Genomic DNA, 26,800 nt, shown 5'->3' with positions numbered 1-26,800 from the left:
CATGATCTCACGGTCCGTGAGTTCGAGCCCCACATTGGGCTCTGTGCTGACAGTTCACAGCCTGGAGCCTGTTTCAGATTCTGTGTCTCCCTCTCTCTGACCCTCCCCCATTCATGCTCTGTGTCTCAAAAATAAAAATAAATGTTAAAAAAAAATAAAATAAAATATTAGATGCACAAATTAATTCACTAGAGTTTTGTGACACTGAAGAATACATTCTTGGGGTCCATAACCTGTTGGTTCAATGTGATAGTCTTGCTATATTAATATTTTTTTCCCCTCATAGTTTTTAATCATGTGGAATTTCAATTTAAGTTATAGCTAACTTTTAAAATTTTATGTTTGGAGCAGGAAGAGCAAGATCTGGATCAACAGGGTAATGAGGTATGATTTTTGTGTTGGGGTCTCTACAGTGACACACAATGACTACAGTCTAGTTCCCAGAACATTTGACACACAGTTTCTAACTAATTAAAACTTTAGTATATGTGCTGCTGAAGCAAGCACTAATTAAAACTTTAAAAGCTAAGACAAGATCACAGGCTCTGGAGTCCAACATTCTGGGTTTAAATCCTAACTTTGCTACATATAATTGCAACCTTGAGCCATTGTTTTTTGTGCTTCTGTTTCCTCATCTGAAGAGTGGGGATAATTGTCCTTACCAGGAGAGAGTTGTTTTGAAAATACACATGAAGCATTTAGAGAAGTCCATGGCACATAGTAAATACTACTTGAACACCAAGCATCTTGTCTAAGGTTATTCATGTTGCTAAATAAATATGGCTCATCTTATAGGCAGCCCACCAAAGAGCAACTCTAAGAAGGCTAGAAGATTCTTCCTTAAGAACAGGCAAAAGTGTCCAGGGGTGGAGGGGAGTGGGGAATGGGGACAGAAAAATCCCCGTGGTCAGGAACTACTGGTCTAGCCAGAGTATCAGTCTCATTTCCATGCAATGGATTTAAATCGATTTGTGGTCATTATTATACATTATTTTTAATCCATAGCAGTTTTCTGCAATGTACTGTTATCCAACAAGTTTTTTCTCCTTTTTCCCTTGTATGTATTTACAAGTGCCATTTTGAAAATCATGTGAGAATTATGCTATGGAAAAAATTTTTAGTAGAGAATAGAAGTATAAATACCATTTGGTCTTAAGACTGAAGGTCTATCGAGGGAAGGGTGGGGGGAAAAGATCTATCAGAAAAAGATAAAAATGATAAAAATATGTGTTGAAATATTAGAGTTTTCCTTTTTCTAGGACTGGTATGCATTTTATAATTGTTTTTCTTTTCCCTTTTAGGAAAATCTCTTTGACTCTTTGACAGGGCAGCCACATCCTGAAGATGTATTACTATTTGCCATCCCAATATGTGCCCCTTACTCCACCATGACAAACTATAAGTAAGTCGTCTTTAGTTTACTCAAAATAGCTGACATAATAGTTATGAATTGTTTTGAAATTTCTATTTAGTAATACATGTAATTCCTTCTTAAAGATACAAAGTGAAACTTACTCCTGGAGTTCAGAAAAAGGGAAAAGGTATTTAAAATCTTTTTATGAATGATTTTGATCGCTTCTTCTCTGCACAGAAGTAGATTCTTCTATTTTCTATTTACAGCTGCAAAAACAGCCTTGAATAGTTTCATGCATTCCAAAGAAGCAACAGCAAGAGAAAAAGACTTATTTCGCAGTGTAAAGGTAAAGTATTCCTCCAGAAGTCTGGAGATGGGTGGTGCAATTAAAAATGTTAGCAGTTATACTTTTCTACTTTTGGTTCTTTATTTAATACATGCCAAGCTGCAGCTCTTGTTTTGGTAGAAAATGCGGTCTTACTAGAAGCAGTAAAATAAGATCGTTTCAGTTGGAAATTTTGGAAATGCCTTTCTTTTGACAGCAGAGGGCACATAATTATCATAAAAGAAACATGACTACCATATAGCATGTGAAGATATTCAGCAATTCTCTTTTTTTAGGACACGGATTTATCAAGAAATATTCCTGGCAAAGTCAAAGTGTCTGCACCCAATCTTCTGAATGTAAAAAGAAAATAGCTGAAATGAAACCCTAAAATATTTGAGAAGAGTCAATTTTATAGCCTTTTGGAAGTTCAGAGATGAAAACACCATGTAACAAGACTTCCGCATTTAAAAATGAACTAAACATTGCCTTGCTATATTCGCCAAAAGGACTTACTGTTTTTTTTCCAGTTTTATAGAGAGGAAACGCGGATAGGATTTCCTAAAATATTTGTGGACAGTTAAATGCTAATTGTATACATCTGTAGTTATTCTCCTACATTTTCTTAAAATTTGGGAGGTTAATACTAAGTTTTCATTTCATGTTGTACAGAAACTGGAGTGAAGTGGCTCAGTTGCTCAGACATTGACTTGGTCGTCTACCGTGTACAGTGTCAGAGCTCTGTTACAGGCCAATCACAGGTGGTTTTTCGTGTTCTGGTGCGGTGGTGGGGTTTGGGGGCAGTTAAACATTTAGGATTAAGTCTTGGAAGCCTTCTGCCGTTACCTGTACTTGTCAAAAAATATATTAGACCAGATTTAAAATAGACATAATTCAGCCTAAGAAATAACACCTAGAAAAAAATGGTATTGATCATTTCCATTCATTTATACAACTTCACTTTTCATCCTTACTTCTTCCTTGTAATCTCATTCAGTTCTGTACCATTTTATTTTCTACCTCTAGTAATGATCAGCATGTTACAGAGTATCTTAACCTAGGATATCATAAGTGCACTTTTAGGCTTACCACTAAAGACTCCTGACACAGCTTTCTTCTTCTGTCTCCTGACAAATGGAGAATAAAGTCCTACATCATTTCCATTCTCTTATGAGCTAAACAAACTGTCACTTTTTAAATGATGAGACAATGGCTACCTACAGTCAATATGACCATTTGCCCCAGCCCCTATACCAAAGCATTAAGGTCAAAGCACTAAACAGCTGTTGGTCCTTCCAAAATTTCTTTTACCAGCTTAGTCCTGTTGATAATGTTTTTCCATTTGAAATTAATGTAAAAAAAAAAAAACTTTGTAATTATACATATAGCCAGTGTTGTAAATACAACAGACTACTCTTGCTATTTAAAAAAAATATATATATATATATATAAATTTAAAAAAATAACATCACCATTTTGATAGTGATAAGAATAATTAGTATGTTTCTATAGCTATATATCCTGAAGTTACCAAAAAGGAAATATAATAACCATTCCTTGGGGTAAAAAGCCAAGTATCATTTTCTTTTGCTTTAATAGAAGACAGTTACTGGTGTTAAATACATTTATTGTAAACTTTAGACACAAAAATAGGTTCTCTAGGCCATTCACATGCACATTAAAACCAAAAAGCTGCAAACTACAACAATGCATATAATTATACAAACGATGCCACTCTCTGATGTTTACAGAATTGCTGTCCATGCAAGGTGATCAGAGGCATTATCTATGAAGCCTTAAGATCCAGAAGTGTTGTTACTACCAAACCTCTGATTAACACTGTGAAGTAAGTGTTTTGGAAGGCAGTTCCACGAGTTGGCTAACATTTCTTTAAAGCAAATGACTGCTTCTAAGCTTAGCCTGAAAGTGGACAAGAGAAAAATAAATTTACTGTTTGAAGAATTACCAAAAAAACAAAAGCCCACTTTGTTTAAAGATTTTCGTAAGAACTAGTTTTATCAATGGAAACTTGTCATTGCCTTTAAATTATCTGTAAGCCTGGTTTTTCAAGAGCACTAATTTAAAATAATCTGAGTACCAAGTAAAAAGTTACTTACCTTACAAGAGATTTTGGTTGAACTGAAAATATAAGTATTTCATTACTGTGTGCCTGAAAAATAGAAAATGAAGAACATATTAAAAAGTAAGTAGTCCACAAGACTCAAAAATATGATGAAGTGTCCTTTAATGCAGGGTAGTATACTTAGTACACTTACAGCTCTGTGATGGACAAGGAGGTTATTGGCACATCCACCAAAAACAATGACTTCTCCTTCGTCACTGGCACAAGCTGTGTGCCATAATCTAATTTAAAACAAGAGTTTTAAGTTACCCAGACACCAAGTTGACAATTTACACTACGAACACAATGATGAAATAAAGACTAGAGATCTTCAGTACAGACCAAAACCTAATGTTGAGCAGCAATTATCTTAAGTAGCAAAAGCTAGAAAAATCTATTAATGTCTGTTTTATCTGGATGTTACCATTTTATCTATCTGGTCCAGTCCTAACTTATGCAATGACGGGTTTGAACTGAATGATCTGTTCTCTAGGTCTTTGTTAGCAATAAAAATCTTACGGGAGATGTGTGCTACATGCCCTCTCAATCTTCTTCTTTTCATAGGCAGGGTCAGTTGACATTAAAGAAAAAATCTGAAGGATGCTGTGAATCTGCCTGACATACTCAAAGTCTCAGGCCTGGTAATTCTATGGAAGAATTTTTCTGCCAGATGAAGCCTTTATGGCATAAGTGTACTTAGAGACTTGTGGGGAAATGCAGGCTGACCTACCTAAATATGCTTTGAATACCAGTTGTGACTATATCATTTGCTTTGGCAGTTTTTGTAAGAATTCTTCTTGAGATTAACAAAAATAACTCTTCTTTTTGGGTGATTTGATTTAGTATTTGTTATACAGTGCTCCTACCAATCTAATAGAAAGTTCTGGATTTACCCCCCATATACATTCTTCAAGGTTTTGAAATTCTCTCCAGTTTTTTTTTTTTTTAAGTGACAAACCTAGAAGCAGTTCAATTCACTGGAATAAAGAGCTTGATTATAAATTTTAACTACATCAATTTTATGATTAAAAACAGCAGAAGTCAACATCCAGCCCTGTTTTTCATGCACCATGACAGAAAAGAAAGCATTTAATACAAGGATAGCATTGGTTTTCTTTTCTTTCAAAAGGTTTGATGTTAGGGGCGCATGGGTGGCTCAGTCTATTAAGCATCTGACTCTTGATATGGGCTCAGGTCACAATCTCACGGTTCCTGAGACTGGGTCCTGCATCTGCGCACTGCCAGCACAGAGCCTGCTTGGAATTCTCTGTCCCTATCCCACTCATGCTCACACGTGTGCACTCTCTCTCTCTCAAACATAAAAAAAAAAAAAAAAAAGGATGTTAAACATTAGTGAACGCTAGGGTGTTTATCATAAGAATAGTGGATGTAATGCAGCCACAATTTCCTCAATCATTACCAGTCTTGCACATCTTTTTTAAGGTTTTAAGTAATCCCTATACCCAATGTGGGACTCAGGGTTGTTTGAGATTAAGAGTCATATGCTTTACTGACTGGCAGCCAGGTGTCCCCAGTCTTGTACTGAATAATTGAGGTCCATAAAGATGTACAAGAATTACTTTGTAAATACTTCATACCTTGGCTTTTCAGTATAGGGATGATTAAACTGTATCCATTCATTTTTACTGATGCAGTAAGTCCAAGCATCACCTGATTGAAGTGAAGAAAGAAGAGCCATGAAATATGTTATTTTGTCAATGAGACATTCATGTTTAAAGGGCACAGCTTTAGCAAGAAAGGTAATAAACTGTAAGTAGAAAGAGAAAGTATATATCCTGGTTTTTCCCTGCAGTTAATCAAGTAAGCCCTTTGCATGTCACAACCCTTAAGTGGAGCTTTTAAGGGCTACACTGGACAGAATAGATGGATGTTATAGTACAAAAACAATTATAGATTTATTATAGGATCAAAAATAATAGCAAACCTCCAACCAACCCTATGGCCCTCTGATACATCTAAAATAGACTGAATTATTTTCTTCTATTTATATATTACATATGAATGATAATGATTTCTTATATTTTTAAAGGACTTACTTAGTGGCTGTTTATCAGTGGTAAATCCTCCAAAGAGAAAGAGATGATCTGAAGAAACTGGTGTTAGTGAATGCCAAGATCGGCCAACTGGGCATATGCCTTGTGGAATTCTGAAAATAATAGCTAAGTTACAATATCTGTGTTTAAAAGTAGCTACTGTTTAATATGGAAAAATATTTAAATTTTCTTTGAAAATTTATACAGAATATTTGACAGAAGAGACTTTAAATTTAAAAAGCTTCTTGGTATTTTTTTTTAAATTTTTTAATTTTTTTAAATGTTTTATTTATTTTTGAGAGAGTGCAAGTCGGGGAGGGGCAGAGAGCAAGGGAAACACAGAATCTAGGAAGCAGGCTCCAGGCTCCGAGCTGTCAACACAAAGCCTGACACGGGACTTGAACCCATGAACCATGAGATCATGACCTGAGCCGAAGTCACACGCTTAACCGACTGAGCCACCCAGGTGCCCCAAAAGCTTCTTGGTATTAATAGCTGCATGCTTGGTATTAACTATGTTTTTAGAAGGCAGAGTGAACTTTAGACCTTTTCAACAAACGTTGAGCACATGTTGTGGAACAGGAAATCAAAAAATAAAATTCCTTATTTAAGGATCTAGACATCATGTTTATTTAAATTCAGTTATTTACCTGCTTAAATTTCTATGCTAACAGAATAAAAATATTAAAAAATTTTAGAAATTATCTAAAGTGATACATACAATTCATTCCACTCCCACGTATCCAGATTAAGACAGTGAAGATCATTCATTCTAGCATCCTGAAAAAGGATAATTAAGTAATTATCATTTTGAATGACTCATGAGCAAATCATTGAAACTGTTCACAAACTTACTCGATATCTGCCTCCAAACACAAAGCCTTTGTTTCCAACAGTTGCACAGGCATGGGCAGCACGAGGTGAAGGTGCTTTACCCTATAAAAGTCACAAAAGCAATTTTTAAAAATAAACACCAATCTTCTCTGGAGGTGGGATGAGGGTATGTAAGACGCTTGAGCTTTTAAGCTCAAGTGCAGATGTCTAGTCAACAGCAGTACTAACCCTGGGAACTGTAATTTTAGATTTTGGAGATATATTACTGAATGCACTAGTTAATGGAATGCTTGTTTATTTTTTTTAAGTAAAAAGGTAGCACATTATAAGACACCTGCGTCAGAGGAAAAAGAAATCTAATATTTGAGTAAGTTAACAGTCTACTGCCAGGTCATTTATTTAGTTATAAGCAATATCCCTTAACATCTATTAGATAGTAGATGCCAGGTTAGTCCACACATTCATTAAACTTTTCTGAGGTATGGACTTCTTGGAGAATAATGAAAGCAATGGATTTTCTCCAGAAAAACAAGAATGAACTGTCAATTTTACACCACCTCCCAATTCCCTTTCTCCTCTAGGTAGCCTTACTTTATAATAATTCATTATTCTTCAGTAACTCACAGTAGTTATAGGCTGACTCCAGATAAATGTTTCAGTGTCTAAAATATGTACATGATCATTCCATCCTCTTGGGTGACTTGAATTCTACAGAAAATGAGTAAGAATCTGAGTTATTTTTCAAATAATATTTGTAAAATTACATATCCTTGTCTGGTTTATGAACAAGGCAAAATGAACAAGACTAGCAGACATAAGATGTATTATTTCAACATACTAAGTAGACCATATACAAATATGAAACTTCACTTACCCAAAAAGATGTTTCATCAAATTCAAAAGTTCCCAATACTTTATCTTCAGGTAAATATCCATAGCCTCCAAAAAATATTAACCTGTTTGATAAAAAACCAAGACACTAAAAATTCTAACATCCACAGGTTAGGAAGTTACAAGAAGTTCTTCTTTTGTCATGCTAGGAACTGAGAAGGCATGCTTGAGTATATGAAAATTCTTATTCATAGAATAATGCCTACTGTGCCTAATTATGTCTTAGGTGCTAAGTGCTTTGATGTATTAATTCACATAATCCTCATATGGGCCCTAGAAGTTATGTTCTAGGGTTACAGTGTTTATGGGCTATGGATACTTGAATGGCAAACCACTTTGCACATAAAAACCCAAACCTACGGGGCTGCTAACTCACTTGTTTTTATATACCCAGACACCAAGTTTATCCTTTGATGATGGAGGAATTCCTTGGCAATCAATTCTTTCCCACTGTAGTACTCTGTCTGTAGACCTTGAATCCAGCATGTAGAACTGTCAGAAGCAATGATTTCAGTTAGATTTGGTTATGCAAAAGAAATTCAACCTTGGCATTCAGTTTTATTGTGATTTATGACTATAGGAATGTCATCTAATTCAGTGCTTCTACAATTGTGACTACAGACTGTTACTGGTCCAAATATACATAAGGAACTTATGCCAGAATATAAATTACCTAAGTTGCTAAGTACCCTGTTGAGCTCATTTTTTTTTCCTAATAGCCACATTTTTTTTTAAATATATGAAATTTATTGTCAAATTGGTTTCCATACAACACCCAGTGCTCATCCCAACAGGTGCCCTCAATACCCATCACCCACCCTCCCCTTCCTCCCACCCCCCCATCAGCCCTCAGTTTGTTCTCAGTTTAACAGCCTCATTTTTTTGATGAAGGAACAGAAGTATATTGTGCCTTACATAGGCACTTTGAGTTATGCTAATCTAATTTATGGGTTTGAAGACGGTATCACCAAAAGACTTCAACTTAGCAATTTCACCTTCAAATTCAATTTAACAAACATGTCTTAAGCGCCTACTTAACTCTGGGAGCAAAGGATAAATCTTAAAAGATTAAGTACTGGTCTGTCTTTCCAAGGTTTCACATCCAGATACTTGAAGAGACCTGGCCATTATATGTATATCTTTTTACTTCTCCTAAGACTCCTAAGCTTCCTTTTCATCAAACCTAAAAATACTCAACTGTAGCCATTTCTCTGTCTACCCCTAAAGCCACGGCTTCTTTTTTTCCCCAAGCTGCTTCATGTGGTGTTAAGGTTCTTTTTCTCTTCCTTGCCCTAAAACACACGCACCTCCACTACAGCCTGTAGCAGTGCCTCACAAAATCTTTTAGGCACAGAACCCTTACTTCACACAAAATCTTAAGCAAAAGCCTAACTGAAGTAGAGCTACACCTGTTAAGATGGAGGGGTAGGGGGGTGATCTGAAGCCTGCCTAACACCATGACGCTCCTCCCACAGGGGTCCCAAGGCATCTCAAATCCCTAGAGCTCCTAGGAATAGTCTGAAACTTTGTCAGCCATATGCTCCAGTCACACCAAACCACTTCACATTTCTGTGAACAGAACATTTGCTTATATTTCTGCCTCCTGATACTTGCATCTTGGCTACCTCTCCCAGTTATGATTCTATTCAACCCTCTTGGTTAAAGACTTTACTTATTCTCTTCCTCCATCCTGCCAAACACAATGTCAAGGATTCTTTTTCAGATTTAACAATATTTACTGAGCTATTTTATGAGCCAGGCTCTATGTATCTTCTTATCATATGCTACTGGAACCATCTACTTATTATGTGTATCCCCTCTAGGATGTGAGCGCCTAGAGACGGGAACTGTATCATTCGTCTCTGTGTCTCCAATGTCTAACCAAGTGCTCAGTATATAAGGTGCTAAGTTGCTAAATAAATTTATTAAGAGACTCCCTAGATCATATGCATCTTTCTGACTGATATTTGTGTCTTGCTGGCCTGAGAAAACAACTGTTAATCTTTTTCCTATTTGGAAAAAACACAAAGTCTGAACAACAGTACCTTATGGTACCATATTACGGGAATTTTAGTATATAAAATTCTGTATTAATTTATCCTCATAGCCGAGTGGTGGTCTGTTCATTTTACCCTGCTCCTCATGATTGCATCTTGTTTTCATTTGGTTTGCTAATATTTATCTAACACCCCAGGGTTCTAAGAGAACCACAGCTGCAAAGAGCACAAAGGAAACCCACTCAGGAAATTATTGCAGACAAGTTATCAAAGTTGACTTTACAAAAGGCATAGAGAAATACGGACTGGTAGACAAAATACTAAAATGCACATTCATACCGTTATCAAGGACATGCATGTTTTAACCGGGACAGGAATAAGTATGGGCTAACCTTAGAAATCGGAGGTTGTCTGAAAAAGAGTAAAAACCAACAGGGCCACCCAGGCACCCCATGTTTAGTTGAGCTCTCAAACCACAATCCTTAGAAACACTCACCTTATTCGTATTGCCTCTTGAATGGTGTCCTCCAAACAAGTAGAGCACCCTGTCCACACACACCGCACAGCTTCCTGACATAGAAGGAGGAACATCGCCTTCTGTGTTAATTTTTTTCCTGAGGGCAAAAAGACAATGTAAATGTTTCCCAAAAGAGAAGAAATGCAAAAGTTACTTGTTTTTCTTCTATCCCCACAATAAAGGGAAAAAATAAAATGGGCTGGCCGGCTAGATAGCATCTGTGGGTCTCGTCTAGATCTAAAATTAATTCAAAGAATGAGTTCCTTCCTCTTTGTTCACCCATTCCACAGGCTGCGCCAGCTGACCCCACACACAGGGACGGTGAGAAGCTCTGGAAGCCCAGGAGCACACCATTTTATGTTTCTCAAACTAACCTGCTCTTTATTGATACAACCATAAGTGGCTATTTTGTTTTTGGTTTTGAGTCACCCAGGTACCTAAAAGGAAAACATCCCACTCCTGACCAGTTAATTCAACAAGTGTGTTTTATTTAGTCACCTTTTAGCCATTCAAATGAATCTGATTCAAACCTAAGTAGTACTATAGGCACGTGGGTAATACTTTCTATAGGCCAGGCACTCCTGGGAGTGCTTTGCATGCTTTAAATCCTTCTGAATCTAAAAATGAATCTGAATCAAAAAGGCCTAAGATTCACAGTATTAATAGGACTGTTAAGGTCTTCTGCTCACTCTATCACTTTATGCTAAGCTTTAACTTTGGCAGGCTTAGTTTTACAAATTCCTTATGGGGCTCAATTTTTAAAAAATTCATAGAATTCCCCTATTAAAGGAATACCATTATCAATTTCTCTCTTGAAAACAAAACAAAACAAAACAAAACACAGATGAGCCAACAGCTCAGATCAACACTGATTTGCTATGTACAGAAATAATCCTTAGTTTTAGTTGAACTTTTTAAGAAAATTTTTTCAACATTTATTTATGAGAGACAGAGGGCAAGTGGAGGAGGGGCAGAGAGACTGGAAGACACAGAATCTGAAGCAGGCTTCAGGCTCTGAGCTGTCAGCACAGAGCCCAAGAGCCATCCAGGCGCCCCATTTTTAGTTGAACTCTTAAGATTCTGCCAAGAGCCTCTTTGAGGACCACTGTCACAAGACTGGCAAAAGATCCTTTTCAGAATATCCCCAGTTGTACGGAAGGCAAATTTCACTTCTTTTTTTAAACAAAACACACTATTTTAAAGAGATTTGTATAGAAACTTTAATGGCAGAGCTCATTAAAATAAAACACCACCTTTATTTCTAGTAGATACAATCTAGAAATTATTTTCTCATTTTCCACGTAACAGAAGATATAACATCTTGAAAAAACATCATATATGGAACTTTTATAATATTTTCATTCCAGGATTGGAAGCCTCTATCTACCTCTTTATTTTAGTATTACAATGATACTACATAGAGCTCTGAATACAAGTTTCTTCGAAGGTCATAAAAGCACCAAGTAGGGGTGCCTGGGTGACTCAGTCGGTTAAGTATCTTGACTCTTGATTTCGGCTCAGGTCATGATCCCATGGTTCGTAGGTTCCAGGCCTGTGTCAGCACAGAGCCTGCTTGAGATTCTCTCTCTCTCTCAAAATAAATAAACTTAAAAAATAAAATCACCAACTAATTACTGAAGAGTTGCTAATGTATCTAAGCTTAGCAGCTGAACCAAACTAGTACAAGGTTGGTTTTAGAACATAGAGATAACTCTGCGTCTTCAAATAAAATAGTTTTATTAGAATGGGCTTCACAGAGTTTTTATTTGCAACCTTACTTGAATTTTTTAGTCCCCCTCATAATATCCACAGTTACCATCTTCCAGTCTCCATGTTGTAGATCCATAGTTCTTCTCTAGGCAGATAAAAGTCATACAATCCTCTGACTTGATTACTCTAAGAAGAATAAAAAAAAATAGCAAATATAAAAAATAATTGGTATTCTAAAGAAGCACTACTGTATATTTTTTCATATCTACCTTGTTTGAGATAGTAATAAGAGTTATGAGATGTTAAATGGGTCTTAACAATATAATACTATCAAATGGACAATCTTCCTTGCTCCAGGCCACATACTCAAAGTAATGCTTAATATAGATAACCCTTAATGTTTCTGATGCAGCAGGTGCAATGATACAGGAAGTTATGAAATCTCTAGGAAATCTCTAATGTCACTTTATGCTGAACAGACCATTCACCAGGTTTCAGCTGCATGACTTCAGGAGAGGTCAGCTATGCCATGGTTTGCACACTAAAGACTGTTCTACCGTGTGAGTGCCTGACTCACACTAACACGTGTCGTTTTCTAGCCATTTTTTACTCTCATCCATCCATTCTCTACCAAAAAACAGATGGCAGAATTGCCAGTGTGCAGTTATTCAGTTGCACACTGAATAATGCAAAATTTTCTGTTCGTTGTTCTCCATTTCCCTTCAGATAGTAATTCTTAACAGAATGAGTTTACCATATGCCAGAACTATCTGAACACTATCAACGGATTACTTTCTTTAAAAAAAAAAAAAAAATTTTTTTTTAATGTTCATTTTTAAGAGAGACAGCCAGAGCACAAGTGGGGCAGAGGGAGAGGGAGACACAATCCGAAGCAGGCTCCAGGCTCCAAACTGTCAGCACAGAGGCTGATGTGGGGCTCAAACTCAAGAATCGTGAGATCATGACCTGAGCTGAAGTCGGACGCTTAACAGACTGAACCACCCAGGTGCCCCAATGGATTACTTTCTTTAATCTTCATAACAACCCTAAAAAGTAGTTGAGATTACAAGAAAACAGGTTTTTTAGAGAGGTAAGTAATTTGCCCAAGATTACTTGGCAAGTAACTGTGGAATCAGCATTCTACCCTCCTTTCCCTGAATTGGCAACTTTAATCACTGCCTGACCTTCCTAGCCTTTGAACCTCCCCACTTTTTGAACAATGTCAACATACGGTGAACAATAGCAGTTCATGGAGAATGGGTGTCAGAGTGTAATAAGCTTGAGTACCATACAGAATTAGTGCACGTGGCCTTGTGGACATTTCTCTTTCTATTCCACCACTTAACAAAAAGAAGGCTGGAAGCATGACAGCAGGCTCACCGGGAATAGCTCAGCCTGGTCTGAAGAGGGAAAGGGACTACTATGTGGGAAGCTAAGGTTTATTGCCCTCAAAAACAATATCCAAGGGCTTTTCAGAGTTCTAGCCAAAATACTGAGGACAGCCGGTTTTGGAACCACTCCACTTCACTGGTCATCACTGGTCATCCTGCCTAAATCCTAGACTTCTGGGCCCTCAAACACTCACCATCAGAAACCTTCGTTCCTGAGGTGCCTGGGTGGCTCAGTCTGTTAAGCATCCAACTTCGGCTCAGGTCATGATCTCACAGTTCATGGGTTCAAGTACCACATCCGGCTCTCTGCTGTCAGCACAGACCCTGCACAGACCACTTCGGGTCCTCTGCCCCTGCCCCCCTTCTCTGCCCTTACCTTGATCTCTCTCAAAAACAAACATTAAAAAAAAAAAAAAATTGTCCTTCCTGACAACCCTCGCTCTCCCCACTCCCCAAAGAAAAGTCCTGTTCCTTCAATGCTGCTGATTTTTACAAACAGAATTATGAATATGTAGTTTAGACCACAGTGTGACTAACAGGTTAACTTTTCTCCAGTGGATTGACATTTTAATAAGGGTCACTACATAACTGCCTCTTCCTCCTACCAAGTACCGTCCTCTAACCAGCTATTCACTGGGGGCTGAGGAAAGCACTGCAGATTAATTAGGACTGGCAAAATAAAATTTTAAAAAATGCTTTTGTGGTTAAACTAAATTAGTCAGGACAGCTATAGTGGTTTATTCCATCTGTCTTTTTTGACAGTCATCTCAAAAGTGTTCAGTTATGACCAGGTCAACGTGCAAGAAGCTAAAACCTATTACCAGAGTCATAAAGTCAGTCATCAAGCACACAGGTGTAGTGGACCAGATCTCAAGCAAATGGGGGCAGGGAGATCAATGTTAAGACCAAAAGGGACTAAAAAGTTAACTTTTGGTAGGAATGTCTCAGAGCAACCCCAGCGAATGAAATGAGCCAGTGCTAGGATATGGATCGTTACTGAGAAGCTCTAATAGCAAAAGGGCAGGAGAACTAGAGAACAAAGTTTAAACAGGAGACACCTGGTAACAAGAAGCCAGTAGTAACAAGAAAGGCAACTGGCTCTCAACATTGTTTATGAGCAGGGGTCAGAGAGCTGAACTTGGTAGTTACAATCGTTGCTACTGATTTTTTGGTTGCTGGTGGCGCCTTCTCCATTAGTTTTCTTAATAGGGGTTTCCTCTGAAAATTGTCAACTCTTTCTCAGCTGAAAGCATAACAGCCCTGGAATGTTCAAACAGCAGGGTGACGGCCATCTGCACAGGTGTAGCTAGGCCTCCCGAACAGGCGGGAAGGTTGAATAAGGCCATCCCTGCGGCCTTCGGGAATTCTAGAGAGTTTTCCTACACCCCGATTATTGCCCAAGCAAGCAACGGTATCCGTGGGCCAAAGGACCCCAGCTCCAGAGAATGAAGTGCTCTAAGCGGGCCGACAAACGGTAAGAGTGACAACACACAACGTCACCTCTCTTACCTCCCACCCGCGCCCCACCTTTTAAAACATAACACGTATCGTAGTCGTGCGCCGCCCAACGTGCCCTCCCCCAAACAACGCTCCAACGTCCACAGCGCCCAGGGCCGCCGCGGGCCCCGTAAGCAGAGGGCTGGAGTGACAGCAGCCCAGGAGCGTCGGCGCGAATTAGAGGACCGGTGAGGAGAAGCCCGCTCGCAAGAAAATGCACCGACGGGCACAGTCGCGACACGGAGAGGGGGTTCCGGGCGGCCGCTCTGCACCCCCCCCCCCCACCCCGCCGACCCGGACTCGGGGTCCAGCCGAGCGACGCCCGCCGCGGCCGGACGCCCACTGACCTTGTAGCCGCCCCAGACGAACATGTGGCGCCCGTCGCCGACGGCTACGTGGCCGCTGCGCTCGGCGGGGCAGGCGAGCTCCATGGACTCATAGCTCTCGTAGGCTGGCCCTGGCAAGTCGTCCGCTCGCAGATCCTCGTTGCCATCAGCCATCTTGAGGCTGCACGTTTGTTCACCAACAATCCCCACACCCGCGCGGGGAAAAGAGACAAAAGAAAAGGCAGAAATGCACGGCGGCGACAGGCGAGCAGAAAGGGGCGGCGATAGGGACGGGGTTAAGGCCGCCCGCTGGCCGCCCGCGCCCGCTCAGCCCTCCTCGGCGAGGACAGCCCCTCCGCTGCCTGGGCTGCGCTGCTGGGGCGCGGGTCGGGGGCGCGGCGGCGGCGGCGGGGCCCCGCCGGGAGCAGGGCGGAAAGGGGGTCCGCTTGGGGCCGGGACTAGAATCCAGCCAGCCCGCCCCGCCTCCAGCTCGCCACTCGCCGCCCGCCGCAGCCGGCCCTTGTTTACGCCGCGGCCAGAACCGCCCGTTCCGCTGACGCCTCCTACGGGGCTCCGGAAGCGCGGCGGGCGCTCAGCGCCCCCAGCGCCGGGTCCTCCCGCCGCCGCCGCCGCTGCTGCTGCCGCCGCCGCGGCCGGCCTGAGCCCGGAGATGGTGTGTTGACTGAGCTCCAAACACTCTCTGAGCCTCCTTTCGCTGCGGGCACTACAAAGATGGGAAGAATAGTAGCCACCTTCTCGCAAAATTTTTTTTTTTTTTTTTTTTTTTTTACTGAGAAATCTTCCTTGTGTGATTGAGGAATGTTCTCCAAGGGTTCACAGTCTGAAAAGGGGTAGTGACATTGTGACATTGCTCAGTGAGTTAGCGGTCTCAGCTTCAAAAGAGAGTCAATGCTCCGCTTTCCTGTGTCCAGGAGGCGAGGCACCTGGCCCTCCCGCGTGGGTGCGCGTGGGGCTCCCGACTTCGTGCCTCCCCGACGGTGCCCGCACAGCGGTTCCAGGCACCCCTGCTCGCTGAGCTCTTCTGCTTCGGCAGAGATCTTACTTTCCAAGCCCAGTCTGGAAAATTGTGCTCAAAAAGTATTTCAGAAACCATCATCGCCCAGTCCTTAAGGGAGGATGGCAAATTCTGTTCACACACACAGATACTGCTTTGTTCCATTTTGATACATTTCAATTAGGTCAAGAAAAGAATTACTGCAATCTAAACTTAGTCACCTGTAAAATAGGGTTGTACCTGAATGCGTCTTAAATCCCTAATGTAATGGTGCCACTTTACTTGGATGTGTTTGGTGAGAGGAGTGTGCTTTATTATCCTATCTCTTCCCCATCTTCACGCTGCTACCACTGCTTGGAAGGGATACTTTGAACAATTAACACAGGCTTTCCTCACTCAGATTTTCATAGCCTAAAACTCCTTCCCTAGTCACTGCCACTATGTTTACAATTTATCAGAATTTCTGGGATGGGTGAAAGCAGTGCTTAGGGGGACACTTAAAGCGTTGAATGCGTATACATATTTGACAAGAATAAAGATGTAACATCAACCCTCCTAGTTTCATCTTAGGAAACCAGAAAAAGAAGAGCAAGTTAAACCCAAATGGAAGAAAAAAATTTTTTAAAGCTGTATCAATGAAATTGAAAACAAGAAATAGAGAAAACTAAAAGCTGGTTCTTTGAAAAGATCAATAACATCAGTAAGCCTCTAAGCCAGGCTCTGTAAGGAAAAAACAGAGAAGACGTAAATTACAAATATCAGAAATGAAACAGGGGACAACACTACAGATCCCATGAACGTTAAAAGAATAGTAAAGAGATCTTATGAACAACTCTGCTCATATATTTGATAACCCAGATGAAATGGACCAATTCCTTGAAAGACACAATCTGCCAAAACTCACGTAAGAAAAAAGCAGACATTCTGAGTAAGCCTATATCTATTAAAGAAATAAAACCAGCGGTGCCTGGGTGGCTCAGTCTGTTAAGCCGCCAACTTTGACTCAGGTCATGATCTTGCATGGGTTTGGGAGGTATCTGTGCTGACAGCTCAGAGCCTGGAGCCTGCTTCAGATTCTGTGTCTCCTTCTCTCTCTCTGGCCCTCCCTGCTCATGCTGTTTCTGTCTCTCAAAAAATGAATAAAAATGTTCTAAAAAATTTTAAAGAAGTTGAATCAATAATAAATAACCTACCCAAACAGAAAACAACAGGCTCAGATGGGTTCACTGGTAAATTCTAACAAACATTTAAAGAAATATCAATATTCTATAATCTCTTTCATAAGATAGAGCAAAGAATACTTCCTCACTCATTCTGAGGCCAGCATTATCCTAATACCAAAACCAGACAAAGACATCACAAGAAAAGAAAATGACAGACCAATATTGTTCATGAACACAGATGCAAAAATCCTCACCAAAATATTAGTAAATCAAATCCAAAAAATAAAGTATTATACACCATGACCAAGAGAGATACACCATGACCAAGTGAGACTTAGCCCCAGTATTCAAGGCTGGTTCAACACTCAAAAATCAACTAATGGAATCCACCATCAACAGGCTAAAGAAAAATCAAATGAACATATCAGTAGAAGCAGAAAAATTATTTAACACCTATTCAGGATAAAAACTCAGCAAACTAAGAAACTTCAACTTAATAAAGAACATCTACAAAAACCTACAGTTCACATCATACTTAGTGCTATGAGAAACTCAAAGCTTTCCCACTAAGATCAAGAATGAGGCAGGGATGTCCCCTCTCACAACTACTTTTCAACATCGTACTGGAAGTCATCACCAATGCAGTAAGGAAATAAAATGTTAAGAAGGAAGAAACAAAACTTTGTTCATAGATGACATGATTGTCTATGCAGAAAATCCTAAAAATTTTCTCTGGTTCAATCCAAACAATGGAATATTCTTATTCAGTGGTGCAAAGACATGAGCGATCTTTTCAAGCATGAAAGCATACAGAGGACATTTAAATGCTTGTTACTACAGAAATACACCAACCTGAAAAGGCTACATACTATGGGATTCTAACTATATAACATATGGAAAAGGCAAAACTATGGAGAAAACAAAAAGATCAGTGGTTGCAGGGGTTAGTGGGGAGGGAGAAATGAATGGGCAGAGCATAGAGGATTTTTAGGACAGTGAAACTATTTTATATGCTACTATAATGGTAGATACATGTTATACTTCTGTCTAAACCTGTAGGATGTATACCACCAAGAGTGAATGAACCCTAATGTAAGTTTTGGACCGCAGATGCATCTTAGCTTGGCTGATACAACAAAATACCACAGACCAGATGGTGTGAACAACAGACATTTATTTCTCACAGTTCTAGAGGCTGGGAAGTCCAAGATCAAGGTGCTGGCAGATTCGACCCTAGGTGGAAGCCCTTTTCATGGGCTTGCGTCCTGACATGGCAGGAGAAGAGTGAGCTCTGGTGTCTGCCCCTTATAAGGACAACAGTCCCATCATGGGGTCATCACCCTCATGACCTCATCTAAACCTAATGACCTCCAAAGACTCCACCTCCAAATACTACTACATTGATTGAGGAGCAGGGTTTCAATATATGAATTTGGGGGAAACACATTCAGTCTGTAACAGGGTGATAAAGAATGATCTTGCTGTACCCACATGCTGGACTGTATGGTAACCTCATCAAACCAGAAATTCCAGTAGAATCACATTAATACAATGAAAAAACAGGTGTGCGCATATGCCTGTGCACGCACACACATACACACACACATACACAAGGTGGACAGGGAGCATTGTTTCTTAAAATTGCTTCTTTTCTTTTGAAATTTTCTGAAGTCAAAATTTTTTTGTCAGACAGTACATACTACTCCGAAAATTCGTGACTTTATATTATTTCTCTCTCACATACACGTAGAATATAAATAAGGTATTAGTGAAAGCACCACTTCATCCTGGACTGAAAGGAAAAAGTTCTAAAGAATACTTTTAAGCTTTTATCCAAAGGCTAATCATTTTTTAAGGGTATGTGTGCAAAGACACTATTTGGAAAAAAAAATGTACACTAACTTAGATGGGCTATTTACTGTACCACACTAAAGATGATTAATGCTCAAAAGAATCCTTCCTGACAACTGGAAAAATATCCTGAAAGACAAAATAAAGATGGCCAGAAATCCTTTTTCCTTGAGGACGAGATTGGAAACCTATTTTGTGAACCACCTGAAAAAAACTATCAACCCCTGCAGAATTGTTTTCCGAACAGAGAGCCCACAAGGGGAGTTCCGAGAGAAAGTTCTGAGGCTGTCACTGTCTTTGGCTCCTCTACACCATGGAGGTCAGCAGCACAAGAGTTGATAGGAAACCATCAGCTAGTGAGAAGTGAAGGATTAATAATGCTTGGCTTTGAGGCTTTGAAACGAGCTTTGCAGGCTCCCAGAATTTCTACCGCTCCTAACAGAAGAGAAGCAAAACCTGGTTGAAGTCAACTTGGGGAACTTGCAGGTAAGGATCAGAATTTCCTGCCACTCCTACTATTGAAGCAGCACAGTATATTAAGTCAAAAAAGAGCAGCACCGGCTTTGTGTGCCACAGGCAACAGATTTCTCGTGAAGCCTAAACGCCAGTGTGTTTCGAGGGGGCGAATCCAACTTTTAACATTCCAAGTAAACCATTTAAAACCAGAAGTGTTTTTCTAAGAGGCTAGAGAGGTGTCTGCCTAATCTAGAATTTAAATTCCCATAATCTACACTTTAAAAGATGTTCATTCAATTCAATGTCATGTATCCCTATCCAATAGGTTTTCATATTTTTTCCCCTTAAAAAATGCTGATGACAGAAGTTCATAGTAATAATTACTTCTAGGATGTATATTGCCTGTGAGATCCTTTTTCTAAATCTGTTTTCAGCCTAAAAATAGTAAAAAAAAGAAAAAGAAAAGAAAAGAAAAAGAAAACTTACACTGAAATCTTGTTTGCACAATCGACTCTAATGACTGGTTTACACTAACAAAACTAGGAAAATAGTATATCTATAGAGTTTGTATAATAAATAAAATGTAAGCACAAAGTATTTCAATACATAAATAGAAGCCTTTACACATCCAAAATATGGTGCATATATATAAAATATATCTAAAATTTAATGAGATACTACAAACTACTATAATTATCATTATAAATTACATATATATTTCAATATAGAAATATATTCTCTCTAGTATTTTAAGTTTTAGAGATAACTTGAATGGTGGTGTTAGGGAGAATAATGTTATATACTGAGCTTCTTAATAATTCATTGTTATTAGTAATTCAATGAAAGTGTATAACTGTGATAATATGAGTAACTTCTTAATTATGGCAAAAGTACTGGCTAAAGGAATATAAATATAGTATGCTATTTCTGTATAGGCAGGTAATACTGAAAATAAATAGGAAGACAACATATTTCCCTATGGGCCAAATAGCAGGGTTTCTATAAAGGCAAATTACTAAGTTACCATCCCATTTCATTACTTGCAGAAACTACTTTAGAAGCATTCTTCCAGGGCAAAAATATATTTTGATGTGTCTCAAAAGCTAATATATCTACTGTTTCCCCATATTTCAAAGTCTGTATGATAAGTTAATCTCCACTTTAGACACTTTAAAACATGGTCTTTATAAAGTTGGATTAGCTAGTAACTTAGGGGTAATGAAAGACAACTGAAGGCATTTATTCTGCTATTCAAATAAAGGTGGGGACAAGTTACAATGAAGCTTAATAAGACTTTACTAGGTAAGGGCTAAAGGGTAGGAGTCCACTATTTAATCCATATCGGCGCTTGCCTATTTTATCATTTTGCCCAGCTGCATCAGTTATTGAAGGAGAAGTTTTTAAATTACTGGATTACTTAATAAGAAACTTTAGATACTGTTTAAGTGGCTTGAGAAAATCCATTCTTTCTGAAAGTTGATGTATAGTATTTTTATCTATTATTATGTTGGGGGATTTCTTAAGTCCTTGGGCTAATTTCTCATTCTCCTCAAATTCATATAAACTTTTCAGTAAAGAGTACACAGTGAGTTAAAATCTCTTACAATTGTACGTACTTTCAGAAAGTATATTTCTTCCTGCAGCTAATTAGGAAATTAGTTTACAAATATAAAATATAATCTTCCATTAACATCTTATTCCCATATATTCCATGGCCTATAATCACTAGGACATAGCATTTTTGTTTCAAATTTTATCTTCTAAATCCTCCAATTTTGGGGGGGGGGGTAAATATACAGTCTGATTAAAATGTGTACACATATTAAATATAGAGAGTATATGACAACTTAATTGCTACTGATCCACTGATACTTATTTTCAGTTTCTTCTTTTTGGATTCTTTGTTCTTCTCGGTGATTAGCTGCAGTCCAGAATGTTATTTTTTTGAGCACTTGTTGCAGAAGTTTAGGAGGTAATAAAGATATCTGACTTTCTAAAATTATAGCATTTTTACCAATGCAGTCTAGGCATGACCTGTAAATAAAATATTATAGAATTATTAGTTTTTGAATCTGAACTTATAAAATATTTATAGGTAAGTATTCTTAAAAAAATTATTATAAAATTGTTACATGATAACATATTTCCTCTGTATTGTTTGGAACATGATAGGATACGTGTTCTTCCCAGAGCACCACAATAATTGTATATTTTTATAGCCTGAAGGCCATATCTGACCAAAAGCCCATGGAAACAGAAATTTCAACTTACTATGCACCGTGCATAATGTTATTTAAACAGAAAAGATTCAGATTTCATTTCAAATCATGTTAGTCTGTAGCAGATCATTTTTCATTTATCCTCCTAGTCCAATAACCACTTACTCTTCTCTGAGAACTGTCTTTTTCTTCCATCGCCCCAAGATGAAGCATCTAACATCCATTTTTACGCCAAGTGACCTGGTCCCCCCACCACCACCCCCCCCCCCCCCACTGTAACTCACTTCACTGACACATGTGACTTAGTGACTGACACTGACCCCGAGGTCTGAAGAGAGGAATGGAACAGCAATGCAGAAAGAGCCAATGAGACCCCATCTGAGGTTCTCCCGTCCTGGGAGTCTGGGTGGTCATTTTTCCCCTCTGATTCTACTACCTCGTAGAATCCTTCCAAATACAACTCCCTTTTTATCTTAAGCTACTTTGAAGAAGGTTTTGCATTTTAAAACCGAAAGAAACTTGATGAGCTATCAAAAAAGCATCTATTTCAACTGATAAGCTTTAAATCAAACAGGGAAGCAAATCTTTTTTAAAAGTTTTAAAAATAAATTCACTTGATTCTGCTGTACTTAACCTCAGTTGTCATTTTTACAAGGATTTAGATATTTATATCTTCCATACTTTCAGGAAGACTTTTCTCTCTGTGAAAACTCTAAGCAAGGAGAGTGAAAACGTTGTACACAGACACGGGAGATGTGCAGGTGAATGACACAAATCTTACACTTGATGTAAGTTTAACTCTGCGGCTATGTTAACACAATAGCTCCTGTGTCCCTTCCACCAGGGAGAAGGGACAAGTCAGATGAGGAGACGGACTCTGTCATTGCTATTCATTCACTGATTCAACAAATATTTATTCGTGTGCACTATTTAGGAGCTTATTTAGGAGCAGGAAATCCAATACTGAGAAAAACCCTATTTCGGCTTTCAGGCAGATTACGATTTAGTGAGGATCAACAATGTTGAGACTGGGATAACAAGACATGGCCTTGACAGGTACAGGGTTCTAGGGGAACCAGACAGGGAGAATACCGAAAACAACCACAGCAAGCCAGGGAAACCTTCCAGATGGGATGTCCAAGCCGAGACCTTGAGAGTCTCAACAAATTTTTCATGATAGATGACACACACCTGCAAAGCCCTAGAAATGAGATATAAGATTTATTCCAGAAACTGGAACTGAGTGGTTCAAATATAGCTAGAGAATGGTGAGAGCGGGACATGGCGGGAAATGAGGTAGAAAGACAGGTGGAGGCCCTGAACACCACAGTAAGGAATGTGCGGTTTGCCTAAGGCAGTGGGAGCCACTGCGTGATCATCACAGTATAAAATGTGCACGTGCCTTGATCCACCAACAGCCCTTCCAGGAGTTTCTCCTGAGGAGACATGCAAGTTTTCCAAAAGCATATACAGGAATATGACAACACAAAATTTCTAATAATAGCCCCCAATTGAGATATCCTAAATAAATATCAATACACTAGTAAAGAAATTGTACTTCCATGAAACAGAACACTGGACAGCCATTACGAACATAAATATAGGTCTATAAATTACTGAATGATTATATGTTTACATGACAGATACCCACAGTACGAGTCTCAAAAGCAGATTATAAACAGGATGCATACTTTGACCCTTTAGACACACACGCACACGTGAGCGCATACATGCATATGTATACTGCTCTCAAGGTTCCAGTGGCCTCTTAGCATGGTTCATTTTAAAGTGTGGAAGGATAAACAGCAAACTCTTAACAAAGATCATTGTGGACGATGGCTCAAAGGTGATTTTTTTTTACCATATACCTTTCATACTGTGTGAGTTTTCTTGGTAAATACATCTTATTTTTTTATCAGAATAAGCACCAGCGGTATTTCATCTTAAACCTATATATGTATCCAAATGTACGATGAGCATGATCCCACAAATACATTAGATCAGACAAGTATCTTGAGATGAGGAGCCTCTGCCGGCAAATTCCTATTTGTTTCCACTGCCTCAACACAGCAGGTGCCAAACGCCTTCTGACTTAAATTTAAAATTTAAATAGAATTTAAAATAATTTAAAATAAAAGGAATCCTTTATTATTAAATAATTTAAAATAAAAAGATTGCTCTGGCTACACTATGGGTCACTGGTTGTGGTGAATACACCTCACGCAAGAATACCACTAAATTCCTGCTATAGTCAACGGGCTTTTTGGTTTTTGTTTTTAATTCAAGTTCTGATGCATCAAAATGAGCCCAGCATGAAAAGGGTGTGAAAGGGTGTGTACGCATTCGCAGAAGCACTGTGCTAGGGGCAAAGGGTGACACCAAGAAGCCTGACTGATAGTCACACTCAGCCCCAGCCCCAAACACAAGCCCATCCAGTCTCTGCTGTGCCTTTCTCTCATTTCTATGCTGGTCCACCTTCCCCATCATTGTTTATCTTCCCTTCCAAACTCTGTGCTTTTTAGAACACCAGCTGTGTCCGCAAACACCTCCGCTTCCTCTGACTTCCTGCCCTTGCTTTAACTGAAATCTAAGAAAAGTGCGTAGCCTGCAGCCTTCTTGAGAAAGAGTGCCACTTCTCCCGTGTCTCCGTTAACACAGTCCAGGAGCTACTCGAGTATTTGTTGTCGCTCCAGGCTGCTGTCATTTCACCTGCAGGTGGTGCACCCCCCCCCCCCCCCCCCCGCCCCTGTTGTTGAGAACTTTGTGTGGAAAACTCTTTTGAGTCTTTATAACCTCAGGACAGTTCTGCCTCTAAAACCTTCCACTTCCAGATTCTCCTCTAGGAGGGACCAGAAGCCTTACATCCTTTTCCTATGCGCACTCCCTTCGCTCTTCCCAGTTCTCCAGACTGTAAGTCCCCTCCGTTCTCAGCTTCCTTTCCTTCCCAGCCCGGTCCATCTGCACTTCATTCTCTTGCCAGAAACTTTCATCCCCGTCTCCGCTGTCCCTCTGTTACATCACCCTGGCTAAACTCCAACCATGGGAGAATTCAGTCAGCCAGCTCCTTTCTGCAGCAGCCACCTGCTCAGTGGGGCTGGAGAAAACCAGCTTCCGCAGACAGGGCCCATCCCTTCAATTCTCCGAGGTCTCAGCTGAGCCCCCTGAGTGTTCTGCAGTGCTGTGTTATACAGCCCCAGTCGGTATCTTCTCAAAGCCACTGCAGCAGTGATTTCAAATCTTCTCCACTCCTAAGTCCATGTCCTCACCTCTCCTCTTTCTTACCTTGCTACCAACTACGCTTTTTCAGTGCTTTGCCCCCCAGCCAACAAATTCATCTGCCTCTACATCCCTACTTTCTTCATTATTTAAAAAGTATTTTTGCTCTACTCAACGACTAATTCAATTACCTGTTCACTAAAACCCACCTCCTCGAGACCCCGCTGCACCAATTTTTCCTTCATTTTCTTGTGGTTTTTTTTTTTCTAAGTTTATTTTTATTTATTTTGAGAGAGATAGACAGCAAGCTAGGGAGGAACAGAGAGGGGGGAGTAGGAATCCCAAGCAGGCTCAGTGCTGTGAGCGCAGATCTCAGTATGGGGCTTGAACTCACCAACCCTGAGATCATGACCTGAGCCAAAGTCAAGAGTCAGAGGTTAAACCTACTGAGCCACCCAGGCGCCCCATTTTCTTGTGTTTCCAACAGCTGGTTCTTCTCCTTAACGTATAAATAAATATAGCTTCAACAGTGAGAGGGTTGGGGTAGCAAGGTCCCATGCAGTAGAAAGTCCACATATAACTTTTGACTCTCCCCAAATTTAATTGCTAATAGCCTACTGTTGATAGGAAACCTTACAGATGACATAGTCAATTAACATCTATTTTTGTATGTATAACATCTAATTTGTAATATTAACATCTCATTCCTCTGCTCCAAATTAGTCAATGCTTCTTGATCTACTAGATAATGTAAACTTATCTTCATGAAACACAAGGCTCTGGATGATATATGGTTGCTGATTTCTTGTCCAACTCCCTACCTCATATGTTTGTCTCAGGAATATTCAGGAATTCAGTTTCCAGAACATACCGCACTCGCGTATCTTGTACTAACCCCCATGCACTGCTTGTTCATAGCAAATTGTCTCGAACCCTCCCTCCTACGCAAAGACTCCCCTAACCTTCACCATCTTAACCACGTGGACAGAGGGCCTTCTCTTCCACGAGTCTCATTAACTTCGTATATGTTACTCTTAAAGCAACATTATTTTTCTTTTATAGTTGTTGAAACCCTGCCTTCTGTATTATTAACAATTCAAGGGAAAGATCATGACTTTTCATTTTATAGCACAGTGCCTGCCCATGGTAGGCACTCCAACACTGTATTTTTTGATCCTTGTATATAAGGAACTTGCAATCTACTTTGGGAAAGTAGTTCTGTTCACAGCAAAAGGTAAGTAATAATACAAGGCAGTATAATAATTACATCAGCAACTTCCAAACTCTGCCTGCACATTAGAATTATCCTGGGGTCTTTCAACAATTCCTAAGTTCAGGCCACACCCCAGATCAATTAAATCATAACATGTGGGCATAGAACACAGCCATCAATACTTTTTGAGGTTCCCTATGAGATTCTAATGTGCAGTAACAGAAGGAACCACTGAAATAAGAGAAGGAGCAGTTATGAAAGATATTAGGATGGTCCAGTTTGAGCTGGTCCAATGGTTTTGAAGTGGTCCAAGTTGTAGAACGTCTAGAAGTTACAGCCTACTCCTTGACATACAACACATATGTCTCTCTCATGTGCCTTCACCCGTGTTATTCCTCCTGCATAAAACACCACACTTGTTCACTGGGCCACTTCTACTTCGCTCAGAACCTTCCTCCTGACTCTCAGACAGAAACAGGGGCTTCTTCCCCAATCTTCCAACTATCCCTCTTATATACTCCTTTTAAAGCAAGAATAGGGGCGCCTGGGTGGCTCAGTCAGTTAAGCATCCGACTTCAGCTCAGGTCATGATCTCACAGTCTGTGAGTTCAAGCCCCGCATCAGGCTCTGTGCTGACAGCTCAGAGCCT

General features: G+C 39.6%; 3 protein-coding genes and 1 long non-coding RNA gene across 6 annotated transcripts in view; 2 read left to right on the top strand and 2 right to left on the bottom strand.

Moving 5' to 3' along the window:
• The window catches only part of NEMF (nuclear export mediator factor), a 56,288-nt gene extending 51,953 nt beyond the window's left edge, over positions 1-4,335 (top strand). Inside the window, exons 29-33 of one of the 2 annotated variants that reach the window (XM_019451883.2) lie at positions 349-384; positions 1,302-1,402; positions 1,498-1,541; positions 1,621-1,700; positions 1,976-4,335. In XM_019451883.2, coding sequence (XP_019307428.2) covers positions 349-384; positions 1,302-1,402; positions 1,498-1,541; positions 1,621-1,700; positions 1,976-2,053 — 339 coding nt within the window. In that variant the 3' untranslated portion in view covers positions 2,054-4,335. The remainder of the gene's footprint in view (positions 1-348; positions 385-1,301; positions 1,403-1,497; positions 1,542-1,620; positions 1,701-1,975) is intronic. The other variant, XM_019451884.2, reaches the window with a different exon arrangement.
• Positions 3,290-15,560, bottom strand: KLHDC2 (kelch domain containing 2). Its single transcript, XM_053889388.1, has 13 exons — positions 15,040-15,560; positions 11,911-11,990; positions 10,074-10,191; positions 7,957-8,072; positions 7,564-7,645; positions 7,314-7,397; positions 6,711-6,791; positions 6,577-6,635; positions 5,859-5,968; positions 5,400-5,472; positions 3,956-4,043; positions 3,797-3,849; positions 3,290-3,599 (listed from the first exon to the last, which is right to left on the bottom strand). Exons 1-13 carry the CDS (start codon positions 15,190-15,192, stop codon positions 3,476-3,478), a joined length of 1,221 nt encoding a protein of 406 aa, XP_053745363.1. The 5' UTR covers positions 15,193-15,560; the 3' UTR covers positions 3,290-3,475.
• LOC128773008 (uncharacterized) lies at positions 11,138-11,839 on the top strand. Its single transcript, XR_008417187.1, has 2 exons — positions 11,138-11,244; positions 11,298-11,839. It is a non-coding gene; the product is annotated as an uncharacterized LOC128773008 (long non-coding RNA).
• Positions 15,561-18,350: 2,790 nt separating the features above from the next.
• KLHDC1 (kelch domain containing 1) overlaps positions 18,351-26,800 on the bottom strand; it is a 54,407-nt gene continuing 45,957 nt past the window's right edge. For both annotated transcript variants that reach the window (XM_019451887.2, XM_019451888.2), the window contains exon 13: positions 18,351-21,537. In XM_019451887.2, coding sequence (XP_019307432.1) covers positions 21,351-21,537 — 187 coding nt within the window. In that variant the 3' untranslated portion in view covers positions 18,351-21,350. The remainder of the gene's footprint in view (positions 21,538-26,800) is intronic.

The sequence above is a fragment of the Panthera pardus genome, unplaced genomic scaffold, assembly GCF_024362965.1.
Source record: "Panthera pardus isolate Hobbes unplaced genomic scaffold, ASM2436296v1 HiC_scaffold_24, whole genome shotgun sequence".
Classification (NCBI taxonomy): domain Eukaryota; kingdom Metazoa; phylum Chordata; class Mammalia; order Carnivora; family Felidae; genus Panthera; species Panthera pardus.
This window is presented reverse-complemented; position numbering and strand designations above follow the sequence as displayed.

What these genes read in the sequence shown, in the direction of transcription:
- KLHDC2 (XM_053889388.1), bottom strand. Translation starts at nt 15,192, where the DNA reads ATGGCTGATGGCAACGAGGATCTGCGAGCGGACGACTTGCCAGGGCCA. An exon ending in GTCTGGGTATATAAAAACAA is followed by an intron (nt 7,646 to 7,956) that starts GTGAGTTAGCAG and finishes TTTATCAAACAG; the next exon opens with GTTAATATTTTTTGGAGGCT. An exon ending in TGTTTGGAGGCAGATATCGA is followed by an intron (nt 6,636 to 6,710) that starts GTAAGTTTGTGA and finishes ATCCTTTTTCAG; the next exon opens with GATGCTAGAATGAATGATCT.